At 33.2% G+C, this 16433-nt stretch overlaps 3 protein-coding genes across 3 annotated transcripts in view; 1 reads left to right on the forward strand and 2 right to left on the reverse strand.

Moving 5' to 3' along the window:
• Positions 1-16433, forward strand: part of LOC145315517 (protein C-mannosyl-transferase DPY19L3-like) — a 145631-nt gene that overhangs the window by 49885 nt on the left and 79313 nt on the right. The gene's annotated exons all lie outside the window — the stretch shown is intronic.
• On the reverse strand, positions 1187-10584 carry LOC145315516 (neprilysin-11-like). The gene is made up of 15 exons (XM_080155498.1): positions 10571-10584; positions 10179-10407; positions 9979-10021; positions 9405-9455; positions 9142-9203; positions 8337-8515; positions 7644-7711; positions 6865-6966; positions 4850-4969; positions 4122-4180; positions 3456-3545; positions 3018-3082; positions 2376-2475; positions 1789-1893; positions 1187-1369 (listed from the first exon to the last, which is right to left on the reverse strand). The coding sequence occupies exons 1-15, from the start codon at positions 10582-10584 to the stop codon at positions 1298-1300; spliced, it is 1359 nt and encodes a 452-aa protein (XP_080011624.1). The 3' UTR covers positions 1187-1297.
• LOC145317580 (neprilysin-11-like) overlaps positions 11239-16433 on the reverse strand; it is a 20694-nt gene continuing 15499 nt past the window's right edge. Inside the window, exons 6-9 of the mRNA XM_080158723.1 lie at positions 14457-14571; positions 12997-13107; positions 12318-12404; positions 11239-11396 (exon numbers count right to left, since the gene is read on the reverse strand). Coding sequence (XP_080014849.1) covers positions 11304-11396; positions 12318-12404; positions 12997-13107; positions 14457-14571 — 406 coding nt within the window. The 3' untranslated portion in view covers positions 11239-11303. The remainder of the gene's footprint in view (positions 11397-12317; positions 12405-12996; positions 13108-14456; positions 14572-16433) is intronic.

Consider the following 16433-nt stretch of genomic DNA (forward strand, 5'->3'; position numbering starts at 1 on the left):
AATTAGGTCACATACAAATTTGTTGTTAAAAATGTAAAAAAAATCAACATGTTTAAAATGGACGTACGGACATTCTGGTAATTATTATAGAGTTGCTACGCTTTCTAACTCGTACCTAACTATTACAGGAATCACCATGCAAAATTTGAAATCGATAGGACAATTCTAACATGCATAAATTAACGAAAAAAAACTATTTAAAAAAGTAAAAAAATCAACATGTTTAAAATGGACGTACGGACATTTTGGTAATGATTATAGAGTTGCTACGCTTTCTAAATCGTACCTAACTACTAAAGGAATCACAATGCAAAATTTGAAATCGATAGGACAATTCTAACATGTCTAAATTAACGAAAAAAGCTATCCGTTACGGACGGACGGACGGACGTACGGACGGACCGACCCTAATTATAGAAAAGCTTCGCTTTTAAAAACAGATTATGACGAAATATTATAAATATTTTAAACTTCCGCGGATATAATGGAAATGATTTCCAAAGATGTTTTTGAAATAGAATAGATATGTAATAATAAATTTACAAAATATTTTTAATAAATTCTAGTAAATGATTTTAAGGTAAAATTTTTTTTTTATTACAGGAACATGATTTAGCGGCTTGTCAATATATAAAATTATATTTTTATTCAGCACTTTTATATAAAGTAACTAGCGGCTACGCCCCTAGAAGCCTCTAGGGGCACTTAAGTTAGGAGGGGGAAAAGTCGACCTCTTCCCATTTTAAATTTGTGTTCAAAAGAGTAAATTTTTTTTTTTTTGGGGGGGGGGGTTGTTGAAAACACCCTCTCCAAAAATAGTTTAAAACCTACCCAGGAACTGTAAGAAGCTTCACTGCAAAGGAGAACAATATCGGTTCAGCGGTTAGCGAGATCCTTTGGGACAGACAAAAACCACTTACTACTTTATATAATAGGATAAGGTGTTTTTGTCTGTAGCTTAAGATTTCGTTTACCACTGAACCGATTAAGTTCTCTATTTTATGGAAGCTTCACATAGGTCCAGGCAAGGTTTTAGGCTATTCAATTTAAGTTCTGGTACGGATTTATGCTATTTTTTCTCTCCATACATCGAAAGCAGAGCTCCTAGATGCTAAGGGCGCAGCCGCTAGTAGATTAAAATTTAATTTATTTTCATTTTTTGAAAAGAGTGTTTGTTATATAAAGATTTTTTTAGGGGAGAAAATTTATTTTAAATCAACTTTGATAAAACATGAAAATAACATTAGTTAAACTTATTTTACAGGGAAATGTAATATTGCTTGGATGGTTCTTTTTTCTACCATAGTTTGCATTTCTGTGGCCTAACCATAGCAGAGTTGTCTGGACAGGAGAATTCACGCTGGAAATCCTACAAAATTTATTCATTAAATTTTAACCATTGTGACGTTAGCAAAGCATTTGAACGATAATTTTAAAACCATTTTTAAAGGGCTTTTATAGAAAGCTTTCTAATAATATTAAAATAAAAATTTATAAGATTAAAATCAGTTTTGTTAACCCAGGGGCCACAGTCTTGGTCTAGTAAAATAATTTTAGGATTTTAATACTAATATTCGTGTAAAATTGATTGAAATACAATGCTATACATGCTTTTTCAGTATGGCTGAGTACTGGTTTCAATACAGCGGATATCAATCAGCCATACTGGAATTTATTTCACAAAACATTTAAAAAACAGTTTGACAACAAATATATAGCAACAATAGGAACAATATTTTATTGATTGATTGGAATAATTGTTATTTAATAATTTTAAAATTATCAAACCTGAGAATTTCCGAGAGGGCCAAGAACTCTGAACTTGCCGGGGGAGTGTGGGTCTCCCAGAACTTGTCCAAGCAAAGATTCTTGGGTCTGCAGCTCACACCATACCTAATCCACATGATGTAAAGGATGTTGAAAAAAAACAATCGCTCACAATTCAAACCATCTTAAATACTTGAAATCTTGGAGATAGACTTCCCAATGTTTAGAGTTTTGTTGGGGCATGACCATTCTAACGCCAATTAGGCATGTAAAAGGTAGATCCATTAAACATAGAGACATGACGGCTTACAAGGCTTACATAAGGCTTACATAAGTCACTTAACCATCCTCAATGTAAGACTCAGTGTTTTAGCTAACCAATAATCCCCTTCCTAAGCAAATGTCAGACACGTGGCTTTAAGAAGCAATAACTGACGCATTCATTCAAACAGCTATGATGATACTAATGTCACAACTGCAACAAACTACGTGGCTTGGAGAAAGCAAGATTTAATTGCAGCCAACATCAGCCGCATCCAAAAAAAAAAAAAATATTGAATATGCGGTTCCCAACCTTATTTTTAATGAGAAAAATATCTCCATTTTACCTGGGCATTGGAAACAAAGAACATCTGCTTGGGTGTGAACTGTTCCAGTCCTGGGAGGGCAGGTTCCGGCTCTCCATCCTCTAGAGACTTCAGATAGGCTCTACAATTAAATAAATATGTACTCGGATCTTACACCAGATTTCCTTTAATAAAGTGAAACCTGTAGCAGGCTACAATAACAATCTACCCCATACCCCTTCTTTACCGTTCCCCACTTCTACTGTATGAACGAACTGACCAATAAAATACAGGAGAAATAGCAAGCTAAATTGACTATAATTTTTCTCCTGTCATAATAATATCCATGTATATTCTACTTCCATTATAACATTGGACGTAAACATTCTTGTTTCAGATAAAAATATGAAATGAAAGAATAGGTATTTATCGTATATTATTATAAACAGCTTTCCGGGGATAAATAAATATACAATTGTAAGATTAAAACTAGTTTTATTAGCCCTGAGGTGCCGAAAGCACTGACTAACAAAGCTGGTATTAACTTAAAGATTTTTATTCTTTAATTCGTGAAAATTGACTGTAATACGATGCGATACATGATTTTTAGTATGGCTGAGAACCGGTTCTAATCCAGCGGATATTAATCGGTTTCAAAGCCATACTGGAAATAAAATAGTTAACCTGAAAGATTCATGAATACCACCGTTATCAGCAATATTCTCTCCCTGGGTCATCTTCCCATTCAACTTTTAAAAAAATATATAATTTCAACAAGATGGGGTTAGAAAGTGTCAACACGAATAAGATAACACAATATACATCCTGTAATTTATAGCTTAATTGTGTGCTTACAACGGAAGATATATCCACATACATTGACATTAATGAGTTAAGTGTATTACAGGAAAAACTGTAAAAATCTTCAAGGCTAAGAAAAGCTGCAATCGAATCTATGCAAGTATAAAAGATTTAAGATTCTAGATCTAGATTTTTTAAAAGTAAATCTTAAACAACTTTTTTTCATAATAATTTTTTCAAACACAAAGTCATACGGTAAAGGTTCAATCAACCCCCCTGGCTACCTAGTAAATATATGTATTTGTACGCGACTATACTCACATGAGCATCTTTTCCTAATATCTGTTCCAGTTCTGGCACTGTGTAGTTTCCATACTGCTCAATAAAACATCTGGCTCTGTCAACAAAACCCTGAAACAGTTATTATTCGCATCGTATTATAGACAGCTTTCCGCGGATATTAAAATAATAAATTGTGAAATTTAAACCAGTTTTGTTACCCTGAGGGGCCCGGGCTAACAAAACTGGTTTAATTTTGTTATCTAATATTGGTGAAAAATTGTCTGTAATACGATGCTATTTATGATTTTACAGTATATATCTGAGAACCAGTTCTAATCCAGTGGATAATAATTGGTTTTGAAGCCATAATGGAAAAAGTTTTTAGCTAATTGTGCCTGTCTTTCCATAACGCTAAGTGCTTCTTCCTATTTACATAAAAGTGTCACAAAAATCAGATGCCCGAATCGGATAATTATATCATACAAAAAATTATTGTGAAAAAAAGGTTGAAAATCAGCAAGTTTTAAATAGACGCAATGACTTTCTTGTGACTTTTATAGAGTTGCTACGCTTTCTAGACCGTACTAATCTGTTGCACTAAATATCATATAAAGTTTGAAATCGGTAGGGCAATTGTAACATGCAGAATGTATGAAAGTACGAACAGATCCTATCTATAATAAAGCTTCGCTTTTTAAAATTAACTTCAAGAGTTTCCTCTGACCACCAGGGGCTCAGATTTCCAGTACCGTCATACTGTCTACCTAAATTATCAAACAGGATTAGATCGATTCTATGGTGAATCTTTTTAAAGTGCCTGTAAAAATGATGTCCTACTGGCCTACCATTGGTCAACTAAATGAATACTGGCCTAATTTAAAGCCTTAAATTTAATTTTTAAAGAAAAAAGTTTCCAGTATTGCTTCGAAACCGATTAATATCCGATGGATTAGAACCGGTTCTCAGCCATACTGAAAAATCATGTATAGAATACTATTACAGACAATTTTCAAAGAATGTTAAGATGAAAATGATAAAATTAATACCAGTTTTGTTATCCCAGACCTTCGGCCTCTCAGGGCTAACAAAACTGGTTTTGATCTTATAATTTTATTTTTAATATCCGCGAAAAGTTGTCTATGATACATTGCGGCAGATAACTATTCAGCCCCCGTGGGGGAGCACTAACCCTATGGAGCCCTGTACCTGTGGGGTTCTTTAAACCTTCACTTAAACTAGCCTAACCTAAAATAACAATAGAATACACTTTTTTTCTTCTCAAAAATTGAGTTTGTAGTCCATATGTGATATTAGGAAAAGTACCTGATAATGATATCCTTTTTATTACTTGATTTCTATTCATTTCGACTTTTGTACATAACCGTCCTTGTTTTGTCTTAAAGCCAATAATTTAAGATAATAATTAAGGTTACCTTGATCGTCAAATCCATGGGTGATTTCATGACCAATGACCATACCCATAGCTCCATAGTTGAGGTATCTGGGCACTCCAGCCTTGAAGAATGGAGGCTGCAGGATACCAGCGGGGAAAGCTGAATTAATTTTAAAAATAATTAATTTAAAATTAACTAATCATTCAATTTAGTTATTTTTTCTAGCATATAACAAGAAACCTTTCTTTAAAAACGAGCAGATTTCAGGAAGGGATGATACAACTGAAGAAAAATAACTGCTTTGTGTCCACTTTTCCAGTATGGTTTTTTAAATGATTAATATTCCCTGGATTAGAACTGGATCTCAGCCATACTGAGAAATCATATATAGCATCATATTATAGACAATTTCCCACAAATATTAATATAAAAATCATAGAATTCATACATTGTTGTCAGCCAAGGCCTTCTGCCCCTCGGGGCCAACAATACTGGTTGTAATCCTATAATTTTTCATTTTAATATCCACGGAAAGCTGTCTATAATACGAAGCGATAAATAACTATTCCGCTTGTTACTAAAACAAAGTTACCTTTGAACATATACTACAATTTTTTTATTTTGTCTCAAACCATAAATAAATTTGTTTAGACACTATTACATATTTCTTTCATTAAAAAAAAATAATTAATCTAAAAAGCCAAACAAAATATGTTAATTTAAGTGGCTCTAAATTGTATGCTTTTTGTAAGAAAATTGTAAAAAAAATTAATTTAACTATTGAGCTCAGAATTTAATCCTAATTCTAGCTAGATTAATCCTTCAAAGACGTAGAATATAAATTGAAAAATGTTAGATAACAATTCTTTATTGTTGTTAAAATTGTTGGTTAATTTCTAAATAAAAAAATATTTTTTTTCAAGACTATAATAGGTTGTTTACGAATCAATAGGACTTTTGAAAAAATGTCATAAATCAGTTAAAAAGATATAGATACAAAATCTTAGACATTAGGTTTCAAAACCTTAAATGGGTCAGCGGAAAGTGCAATGTGTGACGTCATAAAAATATGTCTAAAAAGGAGGGATGAGATGAGAAGTGAGATAGAAAACGCTTTAAAAAGAGATAGATAATAGACATATTTTTATGACGTCACCTATGACACTTTCCGCTGTCCCCCCGAAAGTTCACTTAGTGGAGAAAAAAAATAATTATCTAGCTGTAACTCCTCGGAAAACCAAACACTTCCGTTATAAGAATTACATCATAGAAATAAAAATCTAGATTCACTAGCTTTATATTTATTTTCAAGGATCTAAAGGTATAAGACAATGGTTGATAAATTGATAATATCCACAATTATGATACATAAAGTTACCAATTCTTTCGATTATATATAGTGGTTAAAAAGTTTTTGGATACTTAACTTAATAAACCCTCCAATTAAAGATCATTAAAAGTCCCCCAAATTTTTAAACCAACGTATAATAAAACATTATTATAAAATTTTGGGGACTAGAGTAATGAAAAGCCCATTGCCCCTCTCTCTTTCTCTGATGTTATATTTTCGCTTAATTTAGAATTTTCTCTTAAAACTATTTCTTAGAAAAATAAATTTTATTTTGATTGGTTGATTCATACTTGATTTAATAAAAATAAACTATTTTCAATTCAAAGGCTAAAAATCATTTTCTTCCTGACCAAGATCGATAGCATTCGAAAAAAAGCAAACATGTGATCATGATATCTCTAAAACAGTTGGACTGTAAGGTTTAAAAAAACTTTAGAAAGTGGACAAACAAATAGATATCTAAGTACTTATTACAGAGAAAAGGGGGACAATGGGCTGTTTATTACACAAGTCCTCAAAATTTTATAATAACGTTTTCCTATTCGTTGGCTTAACAACTTCGGGAATTTTAGTGAATTTTGATTGGTTTATTAAGTTGAGTGTCCAAACGTATTTTAATCTACAGAAGGGGTAAATTTGTGTATCATGTTTGGGAACGTCTTATCCCTTTATATCCCTGACTTATTATTACATATATACTTACTGATAGTATTGTGGTTAGGAGAGTACCAAGCATTTACAATAGCAGGGTGCATCAACCATACATCTCTCTCAGGCTCCTTTCTCAGGTCAGACAGATCCTTACCTAAAATAATTACATGTATGTATGATGATAAGGGGGAGGTAATTTGTGCCAAAAATTCTGTAAAAGTGTGAGTTTTAAGGCTTAAAAACAGTAGTAGAGCGATGATATTCACTAAATATGTGTATTCTTTATTGAAAAGAACTATAGACAAAAATATTTAAAGAATATTATCGTTCTACTACTGTTTTTAAGCCTTAAAACTCACACTTTTACGGAATTTTAGCACAACCTACCTCCCCCTTTATCGGTACACCGACAAACCTACTAAAGGGACAAACAATATTTTGCCTCAAATTTTGGTAGATTTATTTTTAATTTTGGAAGATTTAAAGATTTAAAATTTTTTCAGTACGTTTTACTTAAGAGATGTCCAACTTGTACGTTTGTCTTTAGTATATATGTCCTTTAGTACGTCCGTCCCTTTAGTAGGTTTGTCGTTGTACTAACTTATCTCGCGTCCTCTTAAATTTAACGGTTGATCCATGCAGCAAAATATTAGGTTTGCTTTTTTAAAAAAGGAATATATTTTTTTGTGTTTTTCTTTGCATGATTATCTAATTATTTATGTTTTTATTCGTTTTTCCCCATTTGTGCGAGAAAAAAATTATTTCTTTGATTGACTTATTCCGAAAAAACTTTACTTTCATTGATAATTTTTTTCTTTATAAATAGATTACCTATTGACCAATACCATTGAGCAGCTGTGTTGTTGAAATGGGCATCTGGGTAGGCTGGCTCGGACCCTCTAAATTATTTTTATTAATTTCAATACAAAAGGCAGTTTGAGCTAATTTGTCTTGCTTTCAAACTGTTTTTATTTTTATTACTTACATTCATTAAAAGCCATTTTTGTGCATTAGATCAAATTTAATACATTTCCTTGGCTAGCCTAAGAATTTAAGGAATATAGAAGAAATTTTTAGAATTTTTACATTGATGACAAGGTTAGAAATCAAGCCAAAACAACGACCACTATTGCTATGATCACGAATAATCTAATAAGAAGGCTAGTTTCATATTTTATCTTTCTGTGGAGGAAGGGGGAGGGAGCATTAACCCGAAAAAAAATCCAAATTATATTGATTTAAGCTTTATTTTCTCCTCCTTTCCTAAAGATATTCAGTGCATGGGCATAAATCAAGAATAAATTTATATACAATAAATCACGAAACCTCTACTATGTTTTTGTAGCATGTCTCTCAGACCAACGAAATAAGTTGTTTACTGCATGCTTAATGGCTTGGAAATTCTTCCCAAAAAGTTCAGCAGTCTATCTTTATTTGCACTAGAGAAAATTACATTCCCCCCATCTGACAGACAGAGGGACCCTCAAAATGAATTATTGAGTATCTTCGCTACCACAAACTTACTCATAATACTGATCAAGATCTTGTTCATGAGTAAGCCACTCAGGGTAGGCCATCAGCTGCAGCATCTGGTCGGCCTTCATCATGGCGGCCTTCTGGGTCTCACCATCCATCCACTCGGTTTCGGAGACAAGCTCCTTGAAGGCGGATCTCAAGTCCTCAACCATCATCTCAGTCTCTGCCTTTAAAACAAAAGGGCTTGTTAAATGCTTTAGATAAAATAAATATGTACAAAATTTTATTTAAACGAATATTTGCCTGTCTTCTCTTTTTTTTATAAAAGTGTTTTACTTGTACAAGTTATTATTGAAATATTGCACTGATTCAGCTACCACTAAATCAAAAAAAAATTTCTTTTTTCTAGGATGAACAGCCCATAAGGAAAACTATTTTTCTTCGACTTTTCTGTCAGACAAAAATTATCACTATGAAGACAAATTTTTTCTACTTAATTAGTTTTAACATTTTTCTTATAAATTCAAAGGGAAAAGTAGGTTGCGGGTAAAATCCGTAAAGGTTGTTTTAAGTTAAAAACAATAGTAGAACGATAAAAAATTATGTAAAATTTTTTTAAATTTGTCTATAGTTCTTTTCAATATAAAAATACACATATTTAGTGAATATTATAATTCTACTACTATTTTTAATTCTTAAAACACACACCTTTACGGATTTTACCCGCAACCTACTTTTCCCTTTATCTAATTTGTGATAAAAAGTTTAGGTTCCTCTCGAAGTGACCAGTCAAGCACAGATAAATTAAATTAGGGGTGGATCCGTTTGTTTATTGATTACTTTATTTTCTTACCTTAGCTTCTGAGTCAAAATATCTCATGATGTATTCGTGAGCAGCAGCAAAGCCCCATGCACCTAATAAATAATAAATTCTTCTAAAGTTACAATAATTATTGTTTAACCCCTTGCCATATCTCTATAGAAACCGCTATTAAAATGGTAACATTTTGCCTCTTTGCATTATACACCTAAAAAGAAGATAAAGACAAAAAGTACACAAATTTGAAATCTTTCTGGAGCAGTGGCTATACCTGTCATAACTGAACTATAATATACCTGTGGCCTTAGCTGTGCATGTTTGCCATCTTTCTGGAGCAGTGGCTACACCTGCCATAACTGAACTATATTATACCTGTGGCCTTAGCTGTGAATGTTTGCCATCTTTCTGGAGCAGTGGCTACACCTGCCATAACTGAACTATAATATACCTGTGGCCTTAGCTGTGCATGTTTGCTATCTTTCTGGAGCAGTGGCTACACCTGTCCTAACTAAACCATAATATACCTGTGGTCTTAGCTGTGCATGTCTGCCATCTTTCTGGAGCAGTGGCTAAACCTGTCTTAACTAAACAATATGATACCTGTTGCCTTAGCTGTACATGTCTGCCATCTTTCTGGAGCAGTTGCTACATCTGTCCTAAGTGAACTATAATATACCTGTTGCCTTAGCTGTGCATGTCTGCCATCTTTCTGGAGCAGTGGCTACACCTGTCCTATAATATACCTGTGGTCTTAGCTGTGCATGTCTGCCATCTTTCTGGAGCAGTGGCTAAACCTGTCTTAACTAAACAATATGATACCTGTTGCCTTAGCTGTGCATGTCTGCCATCTTTCTGGAGCAGTGGCTACACCTGTCATAACTGAACTGTATCTGAATGCTGCATCTCTCATAGCCTATAAATAATGAGCATGATAAGATAACTAAGTACATTTATATTGCCAAAATAGAAGTTTTTAGGAAAATGAAGTTGATTTTGAAACATGTTTCAAAGCAGGGTGACAAAAAAAATAAAAAAGGGTAAGAACTGAAGAACAGAAGCATAAAATTTACCTGGTTTAGCTCAGATGCAATCCTGGTAGTTGCACGGGACCACAGGTAGTTGAGAACAACCTCCTCACTCACATCAAGTGCACCAACAGCAGTAAAGTAATCTGGTTGAACCACAATGATTCTTTCCTCGTCAGTAATATCAATGTTGAGATCACCAAAGATGGAAGAGAAGTATGTGTCCCAGTCAAAGTCAATCAAACCCTTTTCAATGCATGTGTTTTTAAGCTGTCTTTAAAAGGGATCTTATCTTATAGATAATAGTTTCTCGGAAAAAAAACAGTTGATTTAGAAACAGCTTATAGTGCCTACAAAAAATGACGTCATACAATACAAATGACCAATTATAGACCAGTATACATTATTACCATTGGTCAATTACAATGTATACTGGCCTATCATTGGTCATTTGGATTGTTTGACGTAAATTTTTATTAGGCACTATAAGCTGCGTCGTTGATATACTTTGCTAATAACAATTACAGCAATAACCTTCAACAAAATCCATTCATTTCGTCTGGCTGATAATTTGAAATCAGTACATTTAAATAGAGGCACGCTACCATGTAATCTCTATTTTAAACTTACTGTTTTTTTAAATCCGAGAAAAGCTAAATGAAAGTTGTCATTATATAATTGATGGCTTCTTCAAAAATGTAACTTCGGTAGAAAAATTAATTTATTTCATTCTTATTTCCATAATTTTGTTGAAGATGTTTGTTGAGCACTGAACCCCCCCCCCCCCCCCCCCCCTGTTTTTACATAAATTAAAAAAAGTGGGGGTTTGTTTTTTATTTGTTTGTCTATTACTTTAAGGAAGGTTAGGTTTTATTAGGTAATGGGTAGCCCAGCAATGTTAGCGTACATCAGATGCAGGCCCTGCAGTATAGTCATGAAAAAAATTTTAATAAAATAATGGGTCATAGCTCAAGAAGCTAGTAAAAGTGGCTGACTTAGATTATGGCGTCAAAAAAAAACAATGAGAGGCCACTATTAATTTTACCATTGGTCAATTACAGTGTATACTGGCCTCTCATTAGTTAATTTTTTTTGACGTCATAATCTGAGTCAGCCACTTTTACTAGCTTCGAGCTCAACAGTCACTTGAAGGAAAAGCACCATCTCATTTCACCCGCTTATTAAACATTCCTTGATTTCAGCAAGTGTCATTGGGTTGTACATGGCAGTTGAGTTTCTTCTCTCTGAATCAGGAGTCATCACCTACGTTAGAAACAAGAGCTGGATCTTTAAATCACAGAGATGCCACTAGTTTAGAAAGCGGCTCACCTAATAGCAATGTTTAAATAAGAATGGCTAATTTTCTGATTTAGTTCTCCTTTATGGAGAAGCTTCACAATGCCCAGGATGGTTTTTGGCTTTTTTTCAGTCCCTGAATGCAGAGCCCCAAAATGATAGTGGCGCAGATGCATGTATTAAATAACAAAATATATTGAAAATTGAAATTTTCTCCAAATTTAACAGGACATATGTATATTACTAATTATTTGATAATATTTGAACATTATATTGAAAAGTAAAATATTTAATTCTAAGAATGTTTATTTGAATTTTTACTTATTCATGACAAAAATATTCATCATTTTGGAAATAATGGGAAAAAGTTTAACCTTTTCCCGAAGCATCTATAATTATAATTTTCTAAATACATTTTAAAATTTTTAAGTTTTAAAGGACATTTAAATTGTTACACTATCCAATGAATAGTTGATTCGACTGACTATTATGAATATATAGATGTTACACCAGATTTTCATGTTATCTGATAATGTAAAACTCGAATCTGGCTGAAATAACGATTACTTCCATCCATCCACTTTACCCCATCCCCTTCTTTCATACTGCATAAATAAACTGACCAATAAATGGCGTGTATGTTAGCAACCTAAATTAACGAATATTTTCCCAATGTCATAATAACCACGTATATTCTAAATCCATTCATTATATAAAAGTAGCAGAATATGTGTCTTTCCATGTGTATCGAAGAATCTCATTAACCACTGAACCGATATGGTTCTCCTTTACAGTGAAGATTCTTACAGGTCCAGGGAAGGTTTATAACTAACTTTCAATATAAACCTAAAACTTGAATAATAGCTACTCTATACTCTTTAAACTTACACTAGCAACCATTTTCTCAAAGTTGAAAACTTGTTCAACATCAGCAACAATCTGTTCCTCTGTGGCACTGGATCCATATTCGGCACCCTACAATTAGGAATGTTATTTTACAATAATGGGTTCCTTTTGTTTCCTGCGACCGCAGTTTTAAACGTTGCACATCCGTCTTCATTCTCAGTTCATCGCAGCGTCAAAACTAAAGACGTTAAAATGCTTCCTTCTGCTACTATATTTAGATGCACGACATTCATAGACAGAGTATGGAGAATGAAAGTCCGAAAACAGGCGCAACTCATTATCATGCACAATTATGACTTAAAGACAAAGGTCGTGCAATCAAAGAGTTGTCTGTTTTATAAACGTAAAGATTTTTTAAACCACTGCCAAACTGATATAGATTGCTTGTAGAGTTGCTTCACTATTATTAACCAGAGAGGGAGGGGAAATGTTCTGTTTATTACAATAGACCCCTAAGTTTTTTAACAACGTTTTTTTATTCGTTGAGTTAACAACTTACATTTTTATTAAACAAGATTGGTTGGTTCACTAAGTTAAGTGTACAAACGTTTTAGCCACTAATTTTAACAGCAGTGATAATTTTTATATCATCATTGGGGATGTACAAAAATGTATCGGCCATTGTCTTATCCCTTAAGATCCCTGATTTATAACAGCTTACCAGAATTGTTGCCACATCGACCATGTACTGTTTGTACGCCTTGATGTATGTAGCATAGCTCTCCTCGTCACTGTACATGGCAAGGGGCAGACCAAGGTCGGGCTGGTCAATCTGTACATAAAATGGAATGTCATGATGATGCTTAAAATATCACATTTCAGGACAGTTACATATTTTAATTCCATATCATTATACTATCCTATTATATAAAGGAAGTAAGGTTTTAATTTGTAAGAAAGCTTAAGATTTCGGTAACTACCAAACCGATTGAGTTCTCCTTTTAAGGAAAGGTTTACACAGGTCCCAGGATGGTTTTAGGCAATTATTTTTTGGATTTTAGCATTAGGGTGGTTTTAGGCTATTTTTTTAAGGCACAGCTGCTAATATCCCTATATAAAAGTAGCAGGATATGTTTATGGTACCTATTTACAATAAAGATTCTCTTAGTTCAGAAAGAAGAACACCCCCCCCCCCCACCTAAGAAATCGCCCCAAACTTCTTTTTAAAACTAAAAGTGGAGGTTTCCACCTTCTTTAATTGCTTCTAGAGTGCTCTAGGGGCGAAGCCACTAGTCATGATATAAAGCATCTATATTAATATAACTGTAATAAGTAATATATTATGAAAACTTTTTGTTTGCTCTAATTTTATTATTTACTTTACGTCCTTGGGAAAGATAAACAATACATCTAATGCAGGGAGGGAGGGGACATTGGGCTGTTTATTACACTGGTCCCCAAAGTTTTATAATAACGTTTCTTATTCGTTGGCTCAACAACTTTGGGGACTTGTTGAATTTTGATTGGTTGGTATATTAAGTTGAGTTTTCAAACGTTCCAACCACTAATTGTAATCTACAGAAGGGATCATTTTGTGCAACATCATTGGGGATGTACATTAATTTATTGGCCATTGTCTTATGCCTTTACATCCCTGACATTTAATGTTTAGTTAAGATAAAATAACTTGTACGTTTTTTAATCATTATAAACTTTATAAAATAAGATAAGAAAAATTTATTTTCTTAAACTTATCATTGCTTTAATTAAGTATAAAATTAATGAAGGCCAATTAAATCTAGCCTTTTTTGCAGATGTTTTTTTGGCTTTGTCTAAAAGTCCCAGTTGAGTACTGACCCCCCCCCCCCCCCCCCCCAACCACATCTTTGTTTGATCGATAAAACCACTTTTTCTAAAGATCAAATGAATAGGATAACATTAAAAATTTTTATCAAAAAGATTAATTATTAACATGATTTAATTGAACCCACGGACATTCTGTAATGATTATAGTGTTGCTTTGCTTTCTAAATTATTCTAAACTGTAACAGGAATTATCCTGCAAAGTTTGAAATCGATATGAGAATTATAAGATGTTCAAATTAATGAAAAAAACTAATTGTTACGGACGTTAGGGCCGACCCTAATTATAGAAAAGCTTCGCTTTTACAAAGTACATACATAGATAATATTTTTAGAAGTGTCAAGATCATCCATGTAGACCCACATAGAGAGCAGATAATCAGCACCGAGGGAGCGACGAGCACCACCGAGCAACAGACCCAGGTTCAAAGATCTAAATTTTTATAAAAATTAGGACACCATGGAAACTGTCCCGATTTTGTATAACTTTTGCGGAACATGTTCCAGTTACGTCATATTTTTCTTTCCCGAAAAAGGGAAGGGGGGAAGAAAATCTCTTCAAAAGAGATGGGGAAAACCCCCTTTTCTCCCATCTCTTTTTTCTTCCCCTCTTCCCTTTTTTTCTTTCCCCCTTCCCTTTTTCGGGAAAGAAAAATATGACGTAACTGGAACATGTTCCGCAAAAGTTATACAAAATCGGGACAGATTCCATGGTGTCAAAAATTAGGTATTCCATTAGCCCGCGACCGTTCGTCGTCGGAGGGTTAGAGGTTAGAATCTCGGCTTAACACTGCGTCATAGCCAAAGACTTTAAAAATGGTTCCTACTTCTGCTATGTCAGTTGCGCGTCATATATAGTTAGAGAGTAGTTGGGATGGCTTTGCTTAAAACTGCGCAACTCATTACAAAGCATTGTTAGAATTTTCAGACAAAGGTCGTGCAATCAAAGAGTTGCAACTAGTATTTTATTTAGCACTTTGACTTTTTCATAACACTTGATATAGTGCATTCTAATAATATTATTGCTGTTCAAGTTTTTTTTTAAATAAATATTATTTAAGGAGGAAGTACTGGAAAAAAAACTTTGACTATGAAATTTAATAGGGAGGATTTGGGATATTTTACCTGTGTTGAATTTATATCAAGACTATTTTTGGACTTTTTCCTTTAACCACTATTTATTTGAGATGAAACTAAAATTCTAATATAAACATGAAAGGGGATATCAATTTAAATTTCTTTTGAAGACTAATTGAAGGCAAATGAAAAAAATATATTTTCTTCACTTAAGCATTTCACTTTTTTTCAAGTATGTTCTAGTTAAATTCACAATGAAATTAAATTATTTTTTTTATCTTGCATCTAATTCTAAATGTACTATTTTCTTTATTCTATACCAGCTGCTTCGCCCCTAGCCACTAGGGGCTTTGCCCCAAGAGGTAATTAAAGAAAAAATAAATTACCTCTGGAGATGCCCCCACAAATTTTAAATAATTAAAAAAAATTAAGTACCTGATGAGAAGCCCCACTCCACAACTAATTTTAAATAATTATAAAAAAAAAGAGGGGGGGAGGTTCATTTTTGGGGGGGTTGGAGGTGTCCCACCCCCCAAGAAAATAGCCTAAAACCACCACAGGAGCAGTAGTTATATTCCCTGATGAGTAGAATCCGATCGGTTCAGTGGTTACCGAAATCTTAAGGGATGGACAGACAGACATCATTATACGTTGTATTATAGATTATAACACATTTTTCCTTTATTTTCCGTAAATGAGCATCTTTTTTTATTAAATAAATTTTCTGACTAAACGAGTATAAACAGATGCAAGCTACATCTGACAAATTTGAATTATTTGCTCTAGATTTTAGCTGTCAATAGCCTAATAAGCTTAGAGGAAGACGGCAAATTTTCTGCCGATTTCAGCTTGGGGCTCAATCAATACGGCGAAATTTGAAAGCAGCCGTAAAATCAGTCGCGCATCCTTATTTTTCTGATCTGTAGCCGTGCGCTTGAAAGCGCGGTTGCATATATATTTGTTATTTAGATTTTAAGTTATTCAATTGTGAAAAACATTTTTTGGGAAATGATTCAATTGTCATATAGAACATTTTGAATAGTTTTTGCTGATTATAACTTTTAGCAAACTTTAATACTTAAATGTTATTTATTTTTAGAATTATATCAGAATTAAATGTACGACATACTTTTCTTTATATACAACTAGCGGCTGCAATCCTAGCATCTAGGAGCTATGTATTTGAAGGAGTAAGGAAACTGGCAAAATAGCCAAAAA

This window comes from Acartia tonsa, chromosome 4 (genome assembly GCF_053477335.1).
Source record: "Acartia tonsa isolate MP-2025a chromosome 4, ASM5347733v1, whole genome shotgun sequence".
NCBI lineage: Eukaryota > Metazoa > Arthropoda > Copepoda > Calanoida > Acartiidae > Acartia > Acartia tonsa.